The following is a 27,329-nucleotide window of genomic DNA, read 5'->3' on the forward strand; positions in this document are numbered from 1 at the left end:
TGCGTTGATAGATCAGTCAGCAGTCAGTCAGTCAGTCAGTCAGTCAGTCTGTCAGTCAGTCAGTCAGCTTTCCCTTTTATATATTTCGATATTAACTTTGGTTATAGAAAAATATTTAATATTTTTACGTTAAAAAATATATTTAATACCAAAAAAACCTTAATTTTTTTGTCTCTCCTCCTTAAGTGGGCGATCACCTTTACGACAAACACTGAACATTGGTAAAAGACAAAACCCTGTCACTAATTTTAGGTCAGTCTTTTAGTTTTTAATTCAGTTCTAAACTGAAACAAAGTCGTGTCTTACATTTTATTTAAAAAATGAATAATAATAGCCACATAGTATTATTTTTTGATATGTTCTTAATAAATGTTAAGTGAGATTAACTCAAAATCGTTCAAATTTTGAGTAAAAGTTTGCTTTTTAAGGTAACAGAGTATACTAGTTGGTGGGACTATTTGTTTTTTAGAAGGTTAGTTATATGTTAGTAAGTGAGACAGATTGAGAGTTAATGTTGCCAGTGCTAAGGGTATGAACTCTCTCAAATATGTGCAAAATTGCGAATGAACCGATATTATCAGAGAAATAGGGTCTTGGACCATAGTAATAAAATGATGTGATTTTTGTATAGCGGTAGTTTATGGAGCTAGAATTCTGAAAAGACAATTTTGAGATTACTTCTCAGCACTTTATAGGGGTTTTTACATATAAATATAATATTATGTTAGATTAAAAAAAAAGTAGTGTTTTACACAAATAATAATATGTACTTTCCTATATGTACTATCGTATGAGACTCGGTATTCAATGTATAGATAGACAGGTAAAAACAATTGTATCGAAAAAAAATGGTCATTTCTAATAGAAAAGGCCAAGTATAAGTTTGTATACATCTTGGCGAGGTTTATAACATTATCGTAAAATGGACCTAATTCCCATTGCTTCAAGGTACAAGTTTGTCCATATATCTAGCCCTCTCTTCCAGAAATAAAGAAAAAATCGTTAACACTTATGCTTACTCAATAAATTACTTTAAAACAATGACGTTTAGGTCTGCTTTACTCTGTCGTAGTGTATAGTTACTCGAAATCAAGCAATATGCAATCTCGGTAACAGGTAATCAAGGTAACAGATGACAATTTCACACGAAATTTTGACAAAATAATCGCATAAATAGAAAATAAACAAAAATCAATCATCCTTCAATAATTGGTAAGAAACGAAAAGCAATTTTATTGTTAAAATTTCGTATAAAATATTGATTGCAAAACTTTTTTTCCACTCAAAATTTGAAATTTAAAAACCCCCATCAGTAATTTAATTGTACTCTATCAACGGAGAAAAAGAGTTAATATAAGGCTCTCTCTGTTACTCTATCTATACTAAGGTTAGTACGGAAAGCTCGTTTGTGATTGGTTGGCCACTCAAAACGATCATCGGCCACTGACTTTTCTAACATTGAAGACCGAGTTAATAACGCTAAATATATAGAAGATTTGACCATATAGATGAAGTAGAGGAGTGCAAGAAAGAGATCTGTAAAGTGTACTTTGACTTTACTCAGACTTAGGGTGAGATCTATAGATAGCTCGATCGATAGTTAAAACGAGACAGAGCTATATTTCTCACATAAATCTGTCTTGATTTAACTCAACTTTAAGTAACGATTAGCGACTCTGAGTACGACTGTTAGTATGATATTTTACATTACAGCAACGTTAATAGAATTAGAGCGTCGAAGCACAAACGTCATAGTAAAATAGACATAAAACTCCTTGATTTTAAGTCGAAAATTCGGTACGACCGATTTTAATTTCATAACGTTTCATTTGGAGTGCAGTCTGTAGATGTATGAACGAACTTGAGCTTTAAAACAAGGTAATTTAGATTAGTTTTACTTTAACCCTGAATAGAATTCTATCAGCGTTCGGTGAGATCTATAGTCGACGCATTTTAAACTGAGTCGTCGATTTATCTGTCTGTTTCGCTCGCACTTACAGATCGTAGGTAAGTGCGAGCGAAACAGACAGATAACTCGACGACTCAGTTTAAAATGCGTCGACTATAAAATCGCATACTAAGCACACATGCCCATAACTCTGTTTCTTTTTAACTCTAAAGTAATGTCGAAGTACGCTGTAGGTATCAGCCAGGTAGTGGAGTGAATACCGCGGGTAGTCGCTTTACTTGTGCTCGGGTAGGTGCGGCGGCGGGTAGGGCGGCGGGTAGAAGTGCTGCACCGGCGCGTACTCCACGCCATCGTCGTAGCTTACGTAGCCCATGCCGCCCATCATGCCCATCATACCTGCCCGACATTAAATTAATAAGTTAACAGGAGGAGGAGGAGGAGTTACGCTTTTGTGTGCCGAACGACAGTGGGTCACGCAGACGCAGGCCTCCCGTGCGCTCGCACTTGCCTGCTGCAGCGGGCGCCGCGCACGCGCGCGACTTGCACGCTCAACTCGGTCGCTGAACACATCGACCTGTTCACCTGCTCACTGGGCGAGTTCACAAGGGCCACAACGTTTTTGTTAAGTTTTTAAATAAAGTAGGGTTATGTAAGTTTTAGTCAGTTAGTTGTAAATAGTAAAAAGTATGTAATAGGTAATAAGTAGATATAAATAATTTAAGTTTACTTAGCTATCGCATTAGGTTAGCCTGTAAGGATAGTTCTAAGTTGTGAATAAATAAAATATAAAAAAAAAAAAAAAAAAAAGTTGTATTACAACCGAAGAAAACAAAGCGAGAAAAATCTAAAAATGTAAAAACAAGATAGTATAAGCAATAGGTAATCGAAAAATGTTATTTTCAGCTTACAAAATGCTGATTTGCGGGAATGTGTGACGTTTTTAGTTTAGTTTAGTTTAATATTCTTTATTGTACACCAAAAAGAAAAGACACAAAAAGAAACATGTAAAAGAAGAACATACAATCAGCGGCCTTATCGCTGTGAAGCGATCTCTACCAGGCAACTAGGTTGAAGAGGATTTAAGGGCTAGTGAAACTGGGTTTAAGGTGTAACGTTTCATATTGATTCGTGGCTAAGTTCGCGTTATGAAACGTAATGCATGGGAATGTGCAGCGTTGTATGTCGATTCGTGGGTATGTGTCACGTTGTGTACTGATTCGTGGGCACGTGTTACGTCGTATACAGAAACAAACAGAAATAAACTTGCAGCTCCTGCCTTCCGCCTCAGGAAAGTCCAAAAGTCATTTGTGGGTATTGGTATTACCTTTTATAATAAAATCCCGCAAACTATTTTGGACTTACCTTTGCACAAGTTTAAAAAATCTATTAAAAATATGCTCCTGAAAAAAGCATATTACACAATTGAAGATTATCTAAATGATAAAAGAGCGTGGATTTGACCTGCAGCTCGTTCCAGCAACGCACAAGACTGCAAATACTATTTTATACATGGCATAATCTTGTACCTATATCAAATATTTGAAAAGAGCAACCGCCGAGTTTCTTGCTGGTTCTTCTCGGCAGGAAAGGCATTCCGAACCAGTGGTAGATGCATCCGACTATTCGTAAGCACTTGTAAAAGTTTATACGAATAAAAAAGATTTTCATTTTCATTTTCATTTTATACTGATTCATGGGCGTGTGTGACGTACGTACTGATTCGTGGCTAAGTGTCGCGTTATTTACAGTTTCATGTTAATGTGCAGCATTGTATGCTGAGTCGTGGGCACGTGTACTGATTCGTGGGGACCTGTAGCGAATATATGATGACGTGCCACGTAGTGTCCTCACCTGGGTCGGACTCTATCGGGTAGTATTGCACCGGGTAGATGGGCGGCGGGTAGGGGATGTAGGGGTAGGGGACGAGGGGCGCCTCGACCGCGCACTCGTCGCCCACCACAGCGCCCACGTTGACCGCGCCCATGTTCGCGCCCGGCACGAATGCTGGCGGTGCGCGCATGTCCGTATGTGAATTGCGCCTGGAAAAAAACAATTTGGCTCTAAAAGGCTCCTTCATTACCATGTACGATTCGTACATGCGTTCCGGTACGATGCCGTGTAGAAACCAAAGGGGTATGGGTTTAATAAAAACTGCCATACCCCTTCCAGGTTAGCCCGCTATCATCTTAGACTGCATCATCACTTACCATCAGGTGAGATTGCAGTCAAGGGCTAACTTGTATCTGAATTTAAAAAAAAAAAAAATAATGTTAAAACGTGTTACCACAAAAATAATTTAATAAATCACTACCCATTATTATAAACGCGAAAGTGTGTTAGTTTGTTGATTTGTCATTCAGTTACGCCGCAACGGAGCAAGAGAATGGCTTAATAGTTTTGCATGAATATAGTGAAAACCCTCACCGACTTTTTATCCCGGAAAGTCAATAGTTCCCACGGGATTTTAAAAAATCTAAATCCACGCGAAGTTGCGGACATCAGCTAGTAATTAATAGTTGCGTTTAAACAAATTTTTTTTTGATATATTATCACATTTCCAATATTTCTCAGATAAAATAATACTGAAGATAAAATTTAAATTTGTACCACAAAAAAAGTGACTTACCGATTGTTTGGTCCCTTGTTTGGCGTGTTGTTGTTGTGGCCCTTGTTATGGTTGTTGTTCTGGTTGTTATCTTGGTTGTTGCCACGTTTGAACCTATATCAGAGAACCAATCCAAATAGACTAACAAACTAAAACTAACTTTTAATCTATTTACTAAAACAACTAATAAATAATGATTTTAAGCTTATTTCGTGGTTTAACGACATATTTTAATGTATAAAACGGGTACATACCACGATTAATTTTCGTTTTTATTTGTCGATATTTCAACCCAATTGCAATTGGGTTGAAATATCGACAAATAAAAACGAAAATTAATCGTGGTATGTACCCGTTTTATACATTAAACTAACAAATAAGAAACCATAATATGAAGTTTGTAAAATATAAAAAGCATAATTATTATTATTATTATTCATTTCTTGTTCAAGACTAATATCCTTATCGTCCGATTTGAAAATAGTATTTTCCTTATCACAAGGTTTTATTTCGTTCTGATCAGCTCTTGGTACATCATACAGTGGGTCATTGACTCGTCGTTTTTTAAATTCTGATACAAATTAGCCCTTGACTGCGATCTCACCTGGTGATAAGCGATGATACAGTCTAAGGCTGAAATCTATAGAGCGAACTTAATCTTAAGACAGTGTTTAAACGAGCCAGCGTTAAATCGCCAACATAAATCTATCTCATTTTAACTGAAACTTAAGTCAAACAGGAGAGGTCTAGAGGAGGCCTATGTCCAAAGAGGACAACCTGAACTGTAAATTGCTGGTGTTACTAATTTTTTAGAATAAATTATGTAGGATAGGATAATTAAATAATAGAAAATAAGAAATTAGTAATACGGTTAGTTAGTAAAGATGAGCGTTATTGGCTATTTACGGCAACGGTTAATCAACAGTTACTTAGTTTCAATACCGATATTGTTAACCGTTGCCGAATATCGGTATCAGAGTTGTGTTTCAACTAATTTAATATGCGCAACGCGCAGCGGTTTCCGTAGTAGTAACTAAGCTAGCTGCCGTATCAATACCGTCTGTATAGCTAGCGCGCGCATATTCACTAAAATAAAACCAATTTTACTTTCATGAATATCGTGAAGTAATCACAACCATAGCAGTAAAGTTTAATTTGATCATTGACATAGGTCAAACTATAGTGGACGCCTGCACGAATAGTTTGCCACAGTCCAGTTAACCAAAAACATTTCATGAAGATTGATAAACCAAAGAGGACCTTATCTCTATTACTCTAAGGCTAACTGTATTTAGAATGATAGATCAAAGTGTAATGGACAAGTACTTGTACAGTTAAGCCTTAGCGTAGAGATAAGGTCGGCTTTGGTTTACCAAGTTCTTAGTTACTAAGCCGGTAGCCAATAACCGCTCCTTCTCAGCTTTCAGTGAAAGAAAGAAAGAGAAGGCATAATTATTGCGTTTCTAGTTACCAAAAAACCAAACAATGCATTGTCAGTTGCCAGTTGGCAGTGTTGCGTTGTCAGGTGGTTCGTCATAGATGTTAGCTGAAAACCGTTGCTAGCTACGACAATAACGCTACGGTACGCTATAGGCACGGCAGCGGTTTTCAGTTAAGTTAAGCTATAGCGGACACATGTCTATTAGTTAGTAATATAAGATGTATAACTAGTGTATCAGTGAATAAAGGCTATTTTATTTATTTATTTTATTTTATAAGTCAAACAACTTAGTCAAAGTCAAAGTGTACGATCTATAGATCTCAGCCTAAGATGAAAGTGGGCAGTGGCGTGCACAGGGTTTGAACCTAGGGTAAGCATTAGTTAGCTAACTACCTATTTAATGACAGGTCATCATGAAAAATGAGCACATAGCCATTTCAACTAGGTAAGCAGTGCTTTTATGCCTCTATGACCTGCACGCCACTGAAAGTGGGTTAACTTAGAAGGGTTATGGAAGTTTCATTACACTAACACCAGTACCCCCGATCAGTTTCTACTGAGCATCGTATCGGAACGCTAAACCGCTTGCCACACGGCTTTACCGGCAAGGTGGTAACTACAGGCCCCACCTACCTGGGTCCCAATAGCGGTCGCTGGCCCTGCCCCTTGGATTGGTTGAGCGATGGTTTGTCCTGCGGCTTGTGCTTGTGGCCCCCGTCGTGCGCCGCGCCCGCTCCGCGCTCGTGCAAGGAGATTTGCTGCATGTCCTGTTGACAAGCACAGATAATATTTAGACTGTGGAAATGCGAAGACTGGGTGTCAGTAAGACTAAGGGCCGGTTGTTTCAACAAATTTTGACGGACACGTAACCTTTAAATATGGCGCTAACGAACGTAAGAAAAGAAAAAGCGTTGATTCAGCATCTATTAGCGCTAACGTTCGTTAAAAAGTTACGTTTACGTTAACCAGTGCTGGCGCCATTGGTGATCGTCAAATCAGTTCGTAACTTCATACTTCTTACAAACGGAATATTTTATTTACAAAATATAATGGAATCAATTGAATTCAATGCTTTTAATGGTAGTTTTTTTGAAGATGAAAGAGAATTTTTAAAAAAGAAAAAGTGTTTAAAATGCGAAGTAGCAATATCAATAACTATATAATTTAATATAAAATGAAATAAAAAAGGATACGGAAAAGTAAGTTAATTTTTAGGGTTAGTTTCGTAACCAGAATAACAATGACGTACAGTTTTTTGTGTAATGAAGCAACGCTCTTAAATTAACAGATGTTAAAGTTCGTCTACGTCTGTTAAATTTTAACGAACGTATCTTACGAAGACCAATGGTTTGAAACAACCGGCCCTAACTCGCAATCAGTCTGCGCGCTTCCATAGTACTACATAGTATTTTTTTGGCTGGCCAATGGTGTACTGTGGCCCTACCGCGGTTGTTTGACAGCTACAATGTCACGATCGCAATCATCTCTGATTGGTTAATGCTCGCTCACTATTGGCCACAATGCATTGTTGCAACAAGAATCGCACAACTTCAGCCAATCAGAACAATTGATATTGTAATAATGATTGATGCAGGTTTTAGACAATCGCCCTACTGATTTATTGGCACGTGTTGCATTGTGTACTGATTCGTGGGCATGTGTTGCATTGTGTACTGATTTATGGGCACGTGTTGCATTGTGTACTGATTTATGGGCACGTGTTGCATTGTGTACTGATTTATGGGCACGTGTTGCATTGTGTACTGATTTATGGGCACGTGTTGCATTGTGTACTGATTTATGGGCATGTGTTGCATTGTGTACTGATTTATGGGCACGTGTTGCATTGTGTGGTGATTCGTGGGCATGTGTTGCATTGTGTACTGATTTATGGGCACGTGTTGCATTGTGTGGTGATTCGTGGGCACGTGTTGCATTGTGTGGTGATTCGTGGGCATGTGTTGCATTGTGTACTGATTCGTGGGCATGTGTTGCATTGTGTACTGATTTATGGGCACGTGTTGCATTGTGTGGTGATTCGTGGGCATGTGTTGCATTGTGTACTGATTTATGGGCACGTGTTGCATTGTGTGGTGATTCGTGGGCATGTGTTGCATTGTGTACTGATTCGTGGGCATGTGTTGCATTGTGTACTGATTCGTGGGCATGTGTTGCATTGTGTACTGATTTATGGGCACGTGTTGCATTGTGTACTGATTTATGGGCACGTGTTGCATTGTGTACTGATTTATGGGCACGTGTTGCATTGTGTACTGATTTATGGGCACGTGTTGCATTGTGTACTGATTTATGGGCACGTGTTGCATTGTGTGGGGATTCGTGGGCATGTGTTGCATTGTGTATGTAGCACGTGTTGTGTGGTATCCTCACCTGGATCCGGAAAACGGTAGTAGTAGGGTAGAGGAAATTTAAAACCTTTGGCCATGTTTTATACGGACTGTCTGTCAAAACCAACCAAAAAAAAAAGGTACAATGAACATACCTGGGAGATGTCCCTCGGCGAATAGTGCCTGGGCGGTGCGTGCGGGTGCGGGTGCGGGAGCGGCACGGGCGCCTGCGGTTGCGCGCCGTACGCGGCCCACATACAGTCCACGCCGAGGTTGAAGTAGAACCTCAGCGTCGCGATATCTGTGCAATACATAAGTTCTATACATTTAACTATCATTTTAAACTAAAAAGTGGTGATAGGTTTGATGCATGCACCTCGGACTTTTCAGAGTTATGTGCATTTTAAGAATATCTTGCTTTAACGGTGAAGGAAAATATCATGAGGTAACCTGCATACTTGAGTTCTCCATCAGTTATCAAAGGCGTGTATAGTCTACCAATCCAAGGCTAGCGTGATAGACTATAGAATATTTTATTTTATTTTATTTTATGTTTAGTTTATTGGTTTTTTGCAATCAATAGCGATATATACAATATAATTTTACATAATAACAGACTGAAAATAAGGCCAAATAGGTTTTTTTTTTACAGATTACTTAAATAGATATTAATTATAAATTTATAACAGTACGTTTGATAATTTAAACAAGCAAATAACAATTTTAATTTAAGTAAACTTGACCAAATAACTATGGGCAAATCCTTCTCATTCTGAAGAAACCCGTTCTCGGTAGTGAGCCGGTGATGGGTTGACGATGACTTACCATTCATGGGCAGGTCGGCGCCGTTGGGCTGGACGCTCTTGTAGACGTGCGGGTTGACGCCGGGCGGCGGCGGCGGCGGCGCGTGCGGCCCGCACCACACCACGCTCTTCACGCCGCACGGGTAGGGCGCGCAGCCGTAGCCCACGCCGCCCACGCCGCCCACGCCCATGGGCACGGGAGGCGGCGCCGGGTTCATCACACCTGACACACCAACAAGATAAAGTTACATACCAGAGGATCAAGGTTAAAATTAGTTTTCAGTTTGGTCCTATGTAGCATACTCTTTTAGAATCGTTTTTGAAAATTCCCACATTTTTGGACGATAACTCAAAAAATATTTTTTGCACTTGGTTGGTTTTTGTTTGGTTGTTTCCTACGCGCAGTTTTGTACGCGCGAATCATGAGCGAGATAGCTCTAGTCTCTGTTGCGCTTATATACAGGGTTACAGGAAAATAGGACACGATCCCGTTAAGGGGTTATAGTACAGGACATTAGCTATCAAACGACCCCTTAAGTGCTTATGCGAAAGTGTATCGTTTTCGAGTTATTCATTTTTTTATTTTTTTATTGGAAAAAGGGTGTTTGCCACTTTAAAAATTAATAAAAAAAAGGAACAATGTATTTCAGCAGATTTTTTTTTATTTCTTGCTAGTACATATTCTTGTTAATAATAAACAGTTATAAAACTAAAAAAAACTTCAAGCATTTTAAAATTACAGCCCAAAAACTGTACAAGTTTTCGATTTTTAAATTTAATTCTTTGAATAACTTGCAAATTTTCTGTAAAAATTACTATGGCACTTATCCTGCGGATTATTTTAAAAACATCTACGTTTCGTTAGGTATCCATTGGTACAATAAAATAGAATTAAATTTAAAAATCGAAAACTTGTACAGTTTTTGGGCTGTAATTTTAAAATGCTTGAAGTTTTTTTTAGCTTTATAACTGTTTATTATTAACAAGGATATGTACTAGCAAGGAATTAAAAAAAATCTGCTGAAATACATTGTTCCTTTTTTTTATTAATTTTTAAAGTGGCAAACACCCTTTTACCAAGAAAAAAATAAAAAAATGAATAACTCGAAAACGATACACTTTTGCATGAGCACTTTAGGGGTCGTTTGATAGCTAATGTCCTGTACTATAACCCCTTAACGGGATCGTGTCCTCTTTTCCTGTAACCCTGTATATAATCTTAACTTCAAGAAAGCTTGCGCCTGCTAAAGGAGTGTTTTACGTCAAAGACGGCTATGTCCCCAATACGTACCATTGTAGTTGGCAGAGTACGTGGTGACCACGTTGGTGGCAGGGGTGGAGGCTCGCACGGCTGGAACGGCCCCCGCCCGCTAAAGGAGTGCTTCACGTCAAAGACGGCTATGTCCCCAATACGTACCATTGTAGTTGGCGGAGTACGTGGTGACCACGTTGGTGGCAGGGGTGGAGGCTCGCACGGCTGGAGCGGCCCCCGCCCGCTAAAGGAGTGCTTCACATCAAAGACGGCTATGTCCCCAATACGTACCATTGTAGTTGGCGGAGTACGTGGTGACCACGTTGGTGGCAGGGGTGGAGGCTCGCACGGCTGGAACGGCCCCCGCCCGCTAAAGGAGTGCTTCACGTCAAAGACGGCTATGTCCCCAATACGTACCATTGTAGTTGGCGGAGTACGTGGTGACCACGTTGGTGGCAGGGGTGGAGGCTCGCACGGCTGGAGCGGCCCCCGCCCGCTAAAGGAGTGCTTCACATCAAAGACGGCTATGTCCCCAATACGTACCATTGTAGTTGGCAGAGTACGTGGTGACCACGTTGGTGGCAGGGGTGGAGGCTCGCACGGCCGGAGCGGCCCCCGCCCGCTAAAGGAGTGCTTCACGTCAAAGACGGCTATGTCCCCAATACGTACCATTGTAGTTGGCAGAGTACGTGGTGACCACGTTGGTGGCAGGGGTGGAGGCTCGCACGGCCGGAGCGGCCCCCGCCCGCTAAAGGAGTGCTTCACGTCAAAGACGGCTATGTCCCCAATACGTACCATTGTAGTTGGCAGAGTACGTGGTGACCACGTTGGTGGCAGGGGTGGAGGCTCGCACGGCCGGAGCGGCCCCCGCCCGCTAAAGGAGTGCTTCACGTCAAAGACGGCTATGTCCCCAATACGTACCATTGTAGTTGGCAGAGTACGTGGTGACCACGTTGGTGGCAGGGGTGGAGGCTCGCACGGCCGGAGCGGCCCCCGCCCGCTAAAGGAGTGCTTCACGTCAAAGACGGCTATGTCCCCAATACGTACCATTGTAGTTGGCAGAGTACGTGGTGACCACGTTGGTGGCAGGGGTGGAGGCTCGCACGGCCGGAGCGGCCCCCGCCCGCTAAAGGAGTGCTTCACGTCAAAGACGGCTATGTCCCCAATACGTACCATTGTAGTTGGCAGAGTACGTGGTGACCACGTTGGTGGCAGGGGTGGAGGCTCGCACGGCCGGAGCGGCCCCCGCCCGCTAAAGGAGTGCTTCACGTCAAAGACGGCTATGTCCCCAATACGTACCATTGTAGTTGGCAGAGTACGTGGTGACCACGTTGGTGGCAGGGGTGGAGGCTCGCACGGCCGGAGCGGCCCCCGCCCGCTAAAGGAGTGCTTCACGTCAAAGACGGCTATGTCCCCAATACGTACCATTGTAGTTGGCAGAGTACGTGGTGACCACGTTGGTGGCAGGGGTGGAGGCTCGCACGGCCGGAGCGGCCCCCGCCCGCTAAAGGAGTGCTTCACGTCAAAGACGGCTATGTCCCCAATACGTACCATTGTAGTTGGCGGAGTACGTGGTGACCACGTTGGTGGCAGGGGTGGAGGCTCGCACGGCCGGAGCGGCCCCCGCCCGCTAAAGGAGTGCTTCACGTCAAAGACGGCTATGTCCCCAATACGTACCATTGTAGTTGGCAGAGTACGTGGTGACCACGTTGGTGGCAGGGGTGGAGGCTCGCACGGCCGGAGCGGCCCCCGCCCGCTAAAGGAGTGCTTCACGTCAAAGACGGCTATGTCCCCAATACGTACCATTGTAGTTGGCGGAGTACGTGGTGACCACGTTGGTGGCAGGGGTGGAGGCTCGCACGGCCGGAGCGGCCCCCGCCTGCGGCACTAAGTCGCCACTGCCACCCGCCTGCTAAAGTACAAGACGTGAGATGTCGTGGGATGTCCGACAAAATCGAAGGTTTCTACATTTAAAAGTATAGGATATCAAGTATAAGATCAAAATATATTTCAACACAAAAGAAAACACTTTTTTGACAATCTACAGAAGACATTAAAATAATTGTAAAATGAATTTTGAAGGAATTACTGTGTTTTGAATACAGCAACATATTAAATGATGTCGGTAACATCCTGTCAAGCTGAGGTTAGGACAAATGTGTAGATCTGCCAAAAAATAGCAAATATTCAGAGATTACCTATCAAACAATAAATTTAAAAAGGAATTAAGAAACTATCATCGTAAAACAAAAAAAAGTAGCTAACATCTAAATATGCATGCAATCATACACTCCCATTTACACACACACACACACATGCACACACGCTCACACATACTCATAAGCACACACTCTCACACGCATACACACACACATACAATCATACACACACTGTTGTAATTTTATTTTATTATTGTATATACCTACATTTATTCTAACTCTATTCTGTTAAAATAGTTTAATTATAATTTTAAGTAATCTCTTTTGGCCTTCTGTTATACCTAGATTTAAATTTAAATAATAATTATGTATTTACGCTGTTGATTACTTTCAAATAAACAAAATAAACAAAATAAATTACGTTGTTTTGTAATGTACTTAAGGTTTGAGAAACAGAAGACGTTTCCAAAGAAGAATTTTTCCAACATGATAAAAAGCGTTTTTGACATTCTATTGTTGGACATTATTTAAAAAAAAAAGCTTATTACAGTGCCTATATTCGCTTGGTTTTGACATTTTATTTATTACTCGTACTTACTAAGTTTAATTTTATGATTTGCCTGTATTTTATAAAAAAATATCTAGTCACACTCAATAATCTCAACTGTTAACTATATTTGTACGCCGCCATGGCTAATGTGCTGGACTGTTTCTTAGATTCAACATCTTATGTACCACATTATGCAAATAAAGAATTATTCTATTATTCTATTCTATTCTAAGAGAATACTGGGTTCATCTCTATATTTGAGATAGCGGATTCAACCCAGACTAAAATCCGCTGTGCGTTGATACGCCTTGGAAAGTCAGTCCCCGTACTTATGTGCGGTCCGGTCTGTCGATGTGGGGTACTTTTACACTGGAATTCATTTCACGAGTGTCATATTCAACTTTAATAAAAGAGCCTCTCCGCGTGGTGCTTAGTTTGACGTGATTTTGTTGTGGGCTCTTCTCAGACCTGGGCGCGTTTGGAACCCTCGTAGCTTTAGTTTTAAGTTTGCGTAATAATTATCACCACTATATCTTACAAATCTAACACCATACCAGACAATCATAACAAGTAATTTATTACCTATTTTGAATAAATCATTTGACTTTGACTTTGACTTTGATCACCCCGCGCGCCGGCGTCCCTGGCAGCAGCACTACACAAACAGATAAGTAGGCTGACTAATCTTTTCACCACGATGGCTACCTTTAAGACCGAACTATAGTGGTTGCGGCTTTTTGGGCTACCCATGTTTGAGGTGACCGCGCGTCGACTCGAGAACAAAAAGAACAAGAATAAGACACAATATGTAGTCTAAATGGTCCCCTAAAGAAGCCCCTATCTTGGCTATGAATTCCAGTGTAAGTCCCTTGTGTCGTTAAGCGGCCTATTTTGATGGACAAAAAAATACGCCGAGGACTGCCCCTCATCTATGCAGGCTATCTTTAATGTATTGCGCTCTTAATTTTTTTATATTAATTAAAAAGTCGTAGAGTGTATGCTTAACATACCTGGTTCTGATGGTTCTCGGGCGGAGCGCCATTGGAAGGTGGCGCGATCTCGTGGGGCGGAGCGCCCGCCGGCCGGCAGTCCACCATTAGGGGCAATGCTTGAATCTCAACCTGGAACATACGAGTACATATTCAACACTTTTTTATTGTGACATTGGCTCACGCTTGACAATATTCATGCCAAAGCAATGATGAGGTCTAGATAGGAGCGCGCTTGTCAAAAGATGCCTATTCACTCTTGCCTTGAAGGTATTTAATTTATACTTGAGAGGACAAACTTTTTCTTGCCAAGTGTTTCCAACACCCTTTCATTTGAATTAAAGCATTTTTCAAGGGTCCCCTCATAGTCCTTTCCTAATACTCAGTCCCCTAGTCGTTCCCTGAAGTCATCCGGGGCTTTTTTTCGAAAAAAGACTCCGGATGGGTTCAAAACTACGGGCTAACGGCGACTAAATTACGTGAGTAGTCGGTTTCTTCTACATTTATAATGTATTGCTATCCCTTTCATAAACCTCCGTATGAAAAAGAATATCACCAGGTAATTTACATTATAGACATCCTAACTTCACTATTTAAGTCTGGTTGTCACTGAAATTTTATTTAAGTCTGTAGGGTTGAAATTTTATTTAAGGCTGTAGGGTTGAAATTTTGCACACTTATAGTGAACTTTTCACCAGGAATTTATTTAGTCGGATAACTTAGGATAACATTTTGAGAGATTTACAATTTTTTTCAAAATTTGATGATCTTGCTAAAAACTAAATATGGGGCTATTCAAAGGGTGGATAGAAAAATGAAAAAAAAAATGGCACTTAAATAGGTCTTACCTAGAGAATGCTGAATAAAACAAAAGAAAATATTATAATGTTATATATTTTTGCTTTTATTCTTTACCACAGTCAAAATTGATTCTAAACTACAATGAATAAATTAAAAAGGATACAAGCTTCACAAAACAAAAAGAACTAATATTTACACTAAACTACAAAGTAAAAACATCTAAACAAGCACTGAACTACTGCAGCTACTATCTATTCCTAGAAAGCAAGCTACGATATAGATCGGCATTCATAAGCATCCCACTTGCTGGTACTGCAATCTGTACCTATAGTTATCTATTATGTATACTTATATAAAACTAGAGGATGCCCGCGACTTTGGCCGCGTGGATTTAGGGGACTATTTGATTTTCCGGGATAAAAAGTAGCCTATGTCCTTCCCCGGGATGTAAGCTAACTCTGTACCAAATTTCATCAAAATCGGTTAAACTGATAGGCCATGAAAAGCTAGCAGACAGACACACTTTCACATTTATAATATTAGTATTCAAAGTCCTGACTGACTTATATACTTATATCATCGCAGAGCCTAAACCGCTGGTCCTAGAGAAATGAAATTTGAATGATGTGTTCTTTGTAAAGAGTAGGTATCCACTAAGAAAGAATTTTTCGAAATTCCACCCCTAAGTGGGTTAAATGGGGTTTGAAATTTATGTAGTAAATATAAATTTAGAATTTAAAAAAACTATGTAAATTAGTTTTAGCATCGGATATCGGGAGTCGGGACCCTACTCTATCTTATAATATTTAAGATGTGTGTGTGTTTTTTTTGTAATGTTTGTGTGTGTATAAAGACCACATAAAAAAATAACAACTTACAGTTAGCTTTTTTCAGTGGCATATGATATGTAGAAAAATAAAATCAAAAGCAGATTAGAAAAAATATACTACTTAGATTTATTTTGCTTATCTATACTTATATATACTGCTTTCATTATTAGATCCATGTTAGATTCATGTCATGATGATAATATACAAACAACAATATATATATATATATAAACCAGCCAAGTGCGAGTCAGGCTCGCGCAATGAGGGTTCCATACTACAGTCTTATTTTTTCGACATTTTGCACGATAATTCAAAAACTATGATGCATAAAAATAAATAAAAATCTGTTTTAGAATTTACAGGTGAAGACCTTTCATATGATACCCCACTGACATAGACACTCACTTCGAAAGTTGAAAATACTAATTATTAGTTCATGACCACAATTTAATTTTTTTTTGTGTGATCTAACCCTAAATTCACGGTTTTCAGATTTTTCCCCAAATGTCAGCTATAAGATCTACCTACCTGCCAAATTTCATGATTCTAGGTCAACGGGAAGTACCCTGTAGGTTTCTTGACAGACAGACAGACAACAAAGTGATCCTATAAGGGTTCCGTTTTTCCTTTTGAGGTACGGAACCCTAAAAATGAAGTAGTAGGTATATTAAGCAATAGGTCATAAGAACATCATTTTATACAACCTAAGTTCATAGTTCGTAGTAATTTTGACAATGTGGCATGCTTATAAATACCCTTTATCTAAATGCCACTACTTCGACCTAACTAATAGGTAATTATGAAGCCGTGATCAGAACGCGCGTTGACAGCTTTTATACCTCGGCTACTTGAACTTTTAATTCTGCTCTATGTGGCAATTGTCATTTCAAAAGTACGATTTAATACTGTCATTTCAAAAGTATAGATCGTTAATTATAACTTTACCCCTGACGTTATGTTGGCACCATTGATTTGTATGCTTTATTCCTTAGAATTTAGGGTTCATTATTGTGTGATTCGCAATGGTGCCAACATAACGTCAGGGGAAAATTACAGTCAACGGTCTGTACTGGATTTACAGTATCAAATCGTACTTATGACATGACAGTTGACTGTTGACACAAAGAGGAAATATGGCGAGTCCTTTCTCAAAATTTATGCATTATACAAGGAACTGGAACTGAACTAAAAAAGAGAGGGGAAAGAGATCCCTTTCAGACTGTTGTATATATAGTTCGCAACAGGTCGTGATGGCAATCGGGCTATGAGGCGGGGGGACGCCCCGTACACCCGCGCTCACCCACACCGGGTTAACCCGGAGGCTGTGCGGGTGTGCGGGGCGGCCCCGCCCCGATTGCCATCAAGACCTGTCGCGTACTATACGCGTGTTTTGTGTTATTTTTCCTTGCCCGTTAGTAGTACTACTATCGAAGCAGAGTTAAATAAAAAAAATGTTTTGAAGTAATAAAAAAAATCTTCAACACGAAAGCGTGAGAAACAATAGTAATTCACTAGACATAACGTAAATACGACTCGATTCGCATACGCTGCTGACAAAGTGAAAATGTTTAGAGCAAAATAAGCACTAAACTAGACTCAAGTTGCACGTAAAGACAAATACAGTTCCTTGTAAATATTCTTGGTGGTAATCACTTGACATCAGGTGACCCGCCTGCTCGTTTGCTCGCTATCTCTAGGTATTAAAAAAAATATTAGAAAATGCGTCGCTGCTGCCATCGCGCGTCGTTTTTAGGGTTCCGTACCCGAAGGGTGCCAACGGGACCCTATTACTAAGCCTCCGCTGTCCTCAGTACTGAAGCGACTTAACAACAAATAGTTAAGTCGTTTCAGTACTGAGTGAACATCATCATCATCATCATCATGATCAACCCATTACCGGCTCACTACAGACCACGGGTCTCCCTCTCTGAGAGGGGTTTTGGCCATAGTCTACCACGCTGGCCATGTGCGGATTGGTAGACTTCACACACCTTTGAGAACATTATGGAGAACTCTCAGGCATGCAGGTTTCCTCACGATGTTTTCCTTCACCGTTAAAGCAAGTGATATTTAATTACTTAAAACCCACATAACTCCGAAAAGTTAGAGGTGCGTGCCCGGGATCGAACCCCCGACCTCCGATTAGAAGGCGGACGTCCTAACCACTAGGCTATCACAGCTTATCTACATACATATCACAAATTTCGTCTCGCAAGTGTGCCGTAGCTTAGTGGTCAGAGCATCGGGCGCGATCCCAGGAGACGCGGGTTCGATTCCTGCCTGTCAGCAATTTTTGATAAGTATTTAAAATTATTTTGAAATAATCAATATTTCAATATGACAGCCATGAAAATTAAAAAGTTCTTGTACAGTTCTTGCAATTCACGAAGGCGAGTGAACTTTACTTGTGGTTACGTCGTTTACATGGGCATTGCGTAAGTGTGCGTGCATGTCGGACCAATCAGTCGCAAGCAAGCGCTCGCACACGCACACATTTACTGTACCTTACTTATACCGATACGACTTAAACACAAGCATAAGCCACTCGCCTTCGTGAAATGCAAGAACTATACGATGGTACGGAACCCTCGACCGATTTGTATTCATGCTATAAACTAACGGGCATCGGCTGCAAGTTCATGTAGTCCAGATGTGGGTAGGTGTAGGACTGGAAGAAGCAGGTCATGTCCTGGCATGTGCCTATCTCCGTTTGGACGGTTCCACATGGAGCACCCTCCGAAGGCTTGGTCTCCTCACTTTTGGCTTTACGTGCCTTGCTCGTGCCTTGTTTGCGAGTTATTTTTCCTGACGTGAAAATATGGAGCATGAAATATTTCGAATGTTTTTTGATTCACAGTAACTTTGTAAGGTTATTTTGTAAATTCACTACCTACATTTTTAGTAAAAAGACTATACACATTGTGGGGATAAACAAATAATTTCAGCAGTGTATGTTTTTGTATGTATATTCTTCCGTTTGATCGTAACTCGAAAATGCTTATTAGAATTTGATAAAAGGCATGTTCATCTCAATGTTCCACATGTCATATTGTGTATAACAAAGACAGCATAAATGTGACAAACGTATCGAATTCGGTATCAAATAAAAGGAAACATAGTTCTAATTTGTACAGGAAAAATTTATTGTTTCATTGTATTTTTAGAATATGTGTCAGTCTTTTCCATTACATTTTTGGTACAACCTAAATGTGAAATATAAATACAAATAACTGAAATGAGTGCCACCACAATGTGTATGAACCTTTATCTTTCAGAAAATATATAAAAAGCAAATAAATAAATATATAATAAACAATAAACATACACAAAAAATATAATATGTAAAAAGCACACCTATTTGCTGCATCATTTGGCTTAAATTCAAAACTTGGGAGTTAGCCCGCGAATATCTGTAGGGCGGTGCCCAAGGCTTTATTTGCTCAACCGGCAAAGGTTCCAACTGGTCAAAGTTCAGCACTCGTTTCTCCCCCAACTCCTCAATGAAGACCAGGCAGGGTCCTCCATCCGGATGCATCTCCTGGATGTGGCAATTGTACGGTACTGGTTGTTCCGGGTGCAGTTTACAACGACACTTGACTCCGACTTGCAAAGTCTTCCCATCATAGTACCTTGTAGTACCGTAACGCAGTTCTGTAAATATGTAATTTCGCGTAATAATTCCGTTTACTCATAATATGATAAAGTGAGTTACAATGATATCCAAAGCCTTGACTGTAAATTTTGAGAATAGAAAACTCGTCATTGCAGTTGGCGTAAATGTATGTTCGGCTCACCATATCATAGCCTACTGCCTAGCACTGATTTTTAAAGATATAATGTAATTACAATCACTTCCGATTGGTAGATATTCTTGGTTTCGAACAAAATTGTAGAACAAATCGTAATAAAAAAATCGGCCAAGTGCGAGTCAGACTCGCGCACTCTCAGTTCCGTACTAGTCGTATTTTTCCGACATTTTGCATGATAAATCAAAAACTATTAGGCATAAAAATAAACAAAAATCTGTTTTAGAATGTACAAGTAAAGCCCTGTCATATACCCCACTGTGTGATTATACTTTGAAAGTTGAAAATACTAGTATTTGTTCATGAACACATTTTAATTTTTTTTCTTGTGATATAACCACAAATTCGCAATTTTCGGATTTTTTCCTTTACTTGTGCTATTAGATCTACCTACCTGCCAATTTTCATAGGCAGGTTCCTATAGGTTTTCTTTACAGACACGACAGACAGACAGGCAACGAAGTGATTCTATAAGGATTCCTATTTTCTTTTGAGGTACGGAACCTTAAAAATAAAAAACGACTGCTCTGTTAAAAATAAAAACAGAACTAAAAAGAAAATAATGTTCTCAAAGGTGTGTGAAGTCTGCCAATCGGCACTTAGGCATCATTGGACTACAGCCTAAGTCCTTATTCTGAGAGGACACCCTTCCCAGTAGTGGGCCGGTAGTTCATGGGTTGATAATGATGATGAATATAGCAATTTGTAACATAATCCAGTGACAAGTTTTTTAAAAAACATACAGTCCAGGCTGAGAAATAACAGTACCTCGCCTCAGCTCACTCCAGACGTCAAACTCTATGTTCCGATAAATATCCGGATCCAAAGCCTTAGCTACTTTATATGGGAATGGGGTAATTCCATTATCGAGCAAGTCTTTAGCACTGTTCACGTTCAAACAGTTCATACAAACATTCTCCAGATGTATCAAGCTGCGGTTGAACACGAGGATGCTGAGGGATTCTTTGAGTAAACTCGCTCTTTCCACATCCTCTGTATGATGCTTGCATTTCAATGCTAATGCATTATTATTGCCGTCTTTGTCTTTCTCATTCAAAGTCTCGATGAAGACTTTAGATCTCTCTTTCTGTTTCTTACGACGTTCGACGTTTTCTGACATGAAATACTCAATGTGGTGCGACTGAACGTTGTCATGGAGCATTTTTGCCACCGCATAGGGCAGATCCTTCAGTTGGTACACTCCGTCGTACAGTACTTCGTATACCAACGCTATAAAATATATTTACAATTTGAAACACGATACATTGGTTGAATATCACATTTTGTTCAAAAAAATGTATATTTGAAACCTTACCATTGTTTGCCGTTGACAATACTTGGTATGCAATAAAATGATAAGCAATTAGTTTTAAGAATATACAAGTAAAATAATAAAAGTTCTCACGTTTTCTATCTAGCTGTAGCAATATTATGACATCCTACAGCATACAGGCAGTGCTAGGCATAAAAAATATACCCCTAAATTAATGAAATATGCTAAAATTGCATTTTATTTTATGATTTGAAATTAATCATTAAAAGTAAAGATTATTTATCAGAAAAGAAATCCTTCCAAATAAAAAACATAAATAAATATAGCATTGGATAGTCGACCATACAATTGCTTTACCTTTTTTGTCAACTTCCAGCAAATCAAAGTTCAGTGTCAGTGAGTCAGATTAATGGTGTTACTTTACCCTACCACCAGTGGCGTGCAGGTCATAAAGGCACAAATGCACTGCTTACCGCAGTTGTAATGGCTCAATGCATATTTTTCATTATGACCAGCCAGTAAACAGGTTCTCACCTAGCTAATGCCTACCCTGGCTTCAAACCCTGTGCACGCCACTGCCTACCACTATACACTATGTGGCAAATTCATTGAATCACCCTCTCTCAATGTAAAGAAGGTTAACCAACATCCCACAATCAAACCAACATCCAAAAATCAAATGTAGTGGAGCTTTTCTTATACCTCAAAACAGAAAACAGGGATTTGTCGAGCATCCTCAAAACAGAAAGCAGGGATTTGTCGAGCATCCTCAAAACAGAAAGCAGGGATTTGTCGAGCATCCTCAAAACAGAAAGCAGGGATTTGTCGAGCATCCTCAAAACAGAAAGCAGGGATTTGTCGAGCATCCTCAAAACAGAAAGCAGGGATTTGTCGAGCATCCTCAAAACAGAAAGCAGGGATTTGTCGAGCATCCTCAAAACAGAAAGCAGGGATTTGTCGAGCATCCTCAAAACAGAAAACAGGGATTTGTCGAGCATCCTCAAAACAGAAAGCAGGGATTTGTCGAGCATCCTCAAAACAGAAAACAGGGATTTGTCGAGCATCCTCAAAACAGAAAGCAGGGATTTGTCGAGCATCCTCAAAACAGAAAACAGGGATTTGTCGAGCATCCTCAAAACAGAAAGCAGGGATTTGTCGAGCATCCTCAAAACAGAAAGCAGGGATTTATCGAGCATCCTCAAAACAGAAAACAGGGATTTGTCAAGCATCCTCAAAACAGAAAGCAGGGATTTCCGGAGCATAGCTATTACTAGAACCTGCGCCACGAAAGAGATCCCTATTGTTACGCCACTGGCTCAGACTTGCAAGGGAAATAGACCTTGTAGTAAATGATGTGCAAACAACATTCAACCTAAGAGGGCAATTTTCTAAGCAATTGTTGCTCGTAAGCATGTATGGATCAATCTGGAGCAATAAGTACAGCAATCTGGAGCAATTATTTTGCATAACATTGCTGAATTTTTCAGGTATTGCTAGGTATTGCAGTAAATTGCCGTGACGTCATAATTAACTAAATTGTCTGCAATTGTGAAAGTTCAACTGCCCGTGTAAGCGTCATAAGGGTGGTAAAGCAATTTAACGGTCAATGTTACATTTATTTTTCATTAATTTCCCAGTGTCATACTGACTGTAAGCTGCTATGGATGCAAAATTAATAAAAGCAATTCGCAGTGGTCAAAAATATAAAAAAACCACCCCTAGTACCAAACGTTGAAAACAATTAATGCTAGTAACACAATCTGTTTTTGGCTGACACTCTTTCACTTAGACTGGCAGTATATTATAAGAAATTGAAAACAAGGAAGATAGAAAATGCATTTATTTGTTGTTGATAAAAACAAAACATACAAACTTAATAGTTTCATCTGTGACAACACCCTAAATGGGTGCACAACGTCCTGCATCATATGGGTCAACACACAAAATGCAGAACTTTGATTTTCAGCTGTGATCCGGGCATATTAAGTTTTAATTTGAACAAATGCAAAGAGAGGCTAATGATAACTTAAGTATGAAATAATATGAAAAATGAATAGGAAATACTGTTATATACTGGTACTGGTATATTAATAGGAAATATTTTGCATTTTTTGTCAAGTGCAAATGGGACTGTACAGGAAAGATCTGGGAGCCTACTATAATATTGGGGCTGATTCTCTTGTACACAATCTGTAAACTAAACAGGTCTAAATCTAGTGCTATCCTTTTCCGCAAGCAGCATTATGAAAGGGATAGCAATAGATTTAGAAGTGTCATTTTAGTTTACTTTAGAGATTGTGTACATTGCCACATTATCCCAATAAAATTTACGATTATGTGAGCAATGGAAAGAGGTCATGAGTCATGAAAAGGTGACTGACTGACTGACTGATCAATCAATGCACAGCTCAAGCTACTGGATGCATCGGACTGAAATTTGGCACGCAGATAGCTATTAAAATTTAAAACATAGGCATCTGTTAAGAAAGGATTTTGGAAAACTCAATCCTAAGGGGGTGAAATAGGGGTTCGAAATTTGTGTAGTCCACGCCGACAAAGTTGCGATAATAAGCTAGTAAAGCATTAAACTGCATTATTTTACTTTTCGTTTCGTTATAATATGCAACATGAATAATTATTACAGATTTGGTGCTAGGGGCGCAGTAGAAAACTTACACTGACAAAATGATGACGCATGTATGTACTCTTTAGTGTGAACCACATCAAAGTGTTTAGTATCAGGCAAGTGGAATAGGTAGATGGTCTCCTTGTAGCCGTTACATATATTAGTTTGAGGACCTTTATTAGCTTCAAAAATAACGAAATCACGCCTGCAATGATTATATACATATTGATGATTTAAGTTATACTTTTCTGATTTATATAATGAATAACTAACAAGTTATAACTAAAAAATTGCTTTAAATTTAAATTTTAAGAAAGCATTTGGTATTTGTAATGAGTTTTAAAGAAATACAACACGAAAACTGTATAAGGTCTCAGTTAAAACAAAACCATAACAATTAATCAATATAAAATTTGAAACTAATCTAAACAGGATGCAGTATCTTTAAACAAACATTGAAATACATTGTCATTTGCTGATAGGGATGAGACATACTTGCTAAATTCAATACCAGGGCTTCCAAGTAAGAGTACGTAAAAATACCAGGGTCTAAAACCAGGTTTTAAAATACTTTAAAGTATTTGGCAGTAAAGCTCGAAGTAATTTTATAGCATAGGAAATTTAGCCGTGTTATAAAATAAAATAAAAATCTTTTTTATTCAAATAAACTTTTACAAGTACTTTCGAATAGTCAGATGCATCTACCACTGGTTCGGAATGCCTTTCCTACCGAGAAGAACCAGCAAGAAACTCGGCGGTGGCTCTTTTCAAATATTTGATATAGGTACAAGAATATGCCATGTATAAAAATGTATTTGCAGTCTTGTGCGTTGCTGGAACTAGCTGCAGGTCAAATCCAGGCTCTTTTATCATTTAGGTAATCTTTTATCATACATATAAAGAGCACAATTCTATTTGTGAAAAGACTTGGAAGTTCAAAGTATTTTTATTGCATAGAAAATCGGACCGTGTTTTCATATGTATTAGGTGCACAATCCTATTTGTGATGAAAGACTTGCAAGTTCGAAGCCCCGGCCCTTCTCATAACCCTTACTTTTGGCTTTGCCGTAGTCAGGTAAAAAATACGTTGAAGGTCGAAGTATTTTTATGGCATATAAAATGGATCCGTGTTGTCATACATATAAAGTCCACAATCCTATTTGTGAGAAATACTTGCCAGTTCGAAGTTTTTTTACTGCATAGAAAATTGGACCGTGTTTTCATATGTTTACGGTGCACAATCCTATTTGTGAAGAAAGACTTGCAAGTTCGAAGCCCCGGCCGTTCTCATAACCCTTACTTTTGCCTTTGCCGTAGTCAGGTAAAAAATACGTTGAAGGTCCAAATCTTTTTATGACATATGAAATCGATCCGTGTCGTCATACATATAAAGTCCACATTCCTATTTGTGGAAAATACTTGCAAAAATACTTGCATAGAAATTCGGTCCGTGTTGTCATATGTATAAGGAGCACAATCCTATTTGTGAAGAATTACTTGCAAGTAAATTCCACCCGCACCAGGGCGCCCTACTTCCAAGCAAAGCCCTGGTTTTAAAACCTGGTAGCGTAAATACGTCTCATCCCTATTTGCTGAGCACTGAGCAGGCCATTCACTATTATCTTAGCAAGGCCCACTTGTTTAGTCTGGCAAAAGGCAAACTTAAAATAAACAGAAGGGTAACCTTAGTTAGGTATCTACTTTAGTTTTAATTTGGTTTCGAATTACAATACAAATCATGTCAGGTACCTACGAAAGAATGAAAATCTGGCTTTCAAATTTCTTATTAGCATACAGAAATTGTTTAAAGTTTAATATATTGATTAAAAATCATTATATTTATATGCAATGGAGTCAGTATGAAGTGTATAAATGATTTTATAATATTAGAAAACAGCTTAGTGCCTAATCAGATGAAATTGTGGTTCTTACCTATAGAGGTGGCTCATAGCAGATATTTCAATGAGTCCGCCCCATTCTGAAGGATTAGACATCTCTCTAAGATAATTTTCGAATGGACAATTTAAGGACTACAAACAGAAACATTGTGTTAGGATCAAATTGAACTTTGAGGTATCTCAAGAAAAATAGAGTTTAAAAGACCTACCCCCTCGAAAAGGTGGCGATGGGATGCCATGAACTGAACGCAGTCCATGCGAACTTTATGAAAATACCGCTGCGTATTGTAAATGATTTCAGACACGGCCCTAAAGAGACAACTGGCGTCTCGGGCGGTATGTTTCCTGAAAAAACCCATCTCATCGAGCCAGCGGTCTGGCTCCGATGAACGCTTGTGTACTCTCCACGGCCCACGGCAACGGATCGGGGAAGGCGACATTGTTTAACACTGCTAACGATCTGTAGGTAAACAAAAACAAATGACGCTATTCTCGCACCGATACTTTCCGATCGAATCATAAAAAATTCGCATCACAAATAATTAAGTACCTAAACGTCCTGTAAACAGTAGATTAGTAAAATCATAGCTAAACATGAGTTGTGAATGCAAATGGTTGTTTAGCTGTCTACAATACACAACACGTGCACAATAAATATAGCGTACATCAAGAGAAAAATATCATCATTGCACTCACCAAGATAATTTATATCCCAGCAGTCAGCATCAGTGTTAATCTTTCTAACTTATACGGAATATTAATTTCAAGCATACACGGAAAAAATTGCACGTGCCAAAAGCAACCGTCAAGTGCCGGCGGGAAGGATAATCAAAATACGTTCCAGTGTTGCCAACGCAAATTTTTAGGGTGCCGTGTACGTTAGGCACAGATATATATACCTACAGATATGCAACTAGCGTAGCCCTCTCAGTCCCTCTCGCTCAAGCAGAGGTACTTACTAATGTGAGATGTTATTCCTTCTATTGTACATTCGCTTCGGCAATTGTAGCCTAGTATACTGCAATCCACCATTGTACAATAACTTCAAAAACAAAAACAACAAAACAAATCAATTGTTTCTTTAAAATAGTTAGGTACTTTTGTCAACATAATCTCACTTTACGTTGTTTGTTAAGATCTCACGTCTAAAATACATCTTGATAAACAAAAAGTAGTCACGGTGATAAGGATTAAGGACACTACGGACAAAACATAATCATTTTGTCATGTTCTAATAAGAGCTTAAATTCATTTAGCTATCTCGCTCTAGCATTACGAGTCACATTACTTCTACAGGTATTTATTCTGAGAGATAATGTAACTTTCTACTTTCAGTGTTATTCATCTGTGGCATGGCGTTTTTTGCGAATTGTCACCCACCTGTTTTGAAAAAAAATGCGAATTGGCATTTGGCGTAGATAGAGTAATAGGTAGATTTAAGTACTGTGTAACCGCGTATGAGATAGCGATAGCACTATGTAACGATGAATAACACGACAAATATTACCATTGTTTAGTAGTCAATATTTGTAGTAACCGATCAATAATATTTGTATTCAATGTTTTTAATGTGAAAACAAGTAAATAACTCATGAGAAATACAATTACGCCACGAATTTTCAAAGTTTGTTTTGCAACTTCTTGTATGATTTCTTGAAAAAAAAACCAGTTACACGATAAGGAACAAAAAATAGGTTAGCTGCGTCTCTGTTTATCACATTAGTAACTTTATCTGTGCTTTTTTTTAGTGCGAATGAGAAAGCAAACGTTCCTGCATCTACCTTTATTACTCTATTTACGGCATTTGGCGTTTTGATTTTTGAACGTAATAGTGTTGCCATGCTACGGCTCTTACTGTTAAAGCGAGATAGCTAAATGCTTAAGCTCTTATTAGAACGGACAAAATTATTATTATTGTCCTTATCACCGTGGCTACTTATTTTTGTTTGTCAAGATGTATTTGTACGCAAGATCTTGACAAAAACATGAAGTGAGGTTATGTTAACTCAAGTATTTTAATGAAACAATTGATTTGTTTT

At 39.1% G+C, this 27,329-nt stretch overlaps 1 protein-coding gene across 1 annotated transcript; it reads right to left on the reverse strand.

Annotated features, from left to right (window-relative positions):
* Positions 1–26,100, reverse strand: LOC117986646 (deubiquitinase otu-like). Its single transcript, XM_069501917.1, has 15 exons — positions 25,987–26,100; positions 25,500–25,750; positions 25,325–25,422; positions 23,443–23,597; positions 20,262–20,723; positions 19,042–19,338; positions 18,308–18,492; positions 14,078–14,188; positions 12,162–12,270; positions 9,129–9,329; positions 8,459–8,604; positions 6,589–6,722; positions 4,536–4,628; positions 3,761–3,948; positions 1–2,305 (listed from the first exon to the last, which is right to left on the reverse strand). Exons 2-15 carry the CDS (start codon positions 25,728–25,730, stop codon positions 2,184–2,186), a joined length of 2,532 nt encoding a protein of 843 aa, XP_069358018.1. The 5' UTR covers positions 25,731–25,750; positions 25,987–26,100; the 3' UTR covers positions 1–2,183.
* Between the last annotated feature and the right edge of the window lie 1,229 nt (positions 26,101–27,329).

The sequence above is a fragment of the Maniola hyperantus genome, chromosome 11, assembly GCF_902806685.2.
Source record: "Maniola hyperantus chromosome 11, iAphHyp1.2, whole genome shotgun sequence".
Lineage (NCBI taxonomy): Eukaryota > Metazoa > Arthropoda > Insecta > Lepidoptera > Nymphalidae > Maniola > Maniola hyperantus.

What these genes read in the sequence shown, in the direction of transcription:
- LOC117986646 (XM_069501917.1), bottom strand. Translation starts at nt 25,730, where the DNA reads ATGTCGCCTTCCCCGATCCGTTGCCGTGGGCCGTGGAGAGTACACAAG. An exon ending in CCAAATGATGCAGCAAATAG is followed by an intron (nt 18,493 to 19,041) that starts GTGTGCTTTTTA and finishes TTTTCACGTCAG; the next exon opens with GAAAAATAACTCGCAAACAA. An exon ending in GTACTCCGCCAACTACAATG is followed by an intron (nt 9,330 to 12,161) that starts GTACGTATTGGG and finishes TTGGTGTGTCAG; the next exon opens with GTGTGATGAACCCGGCGCCG.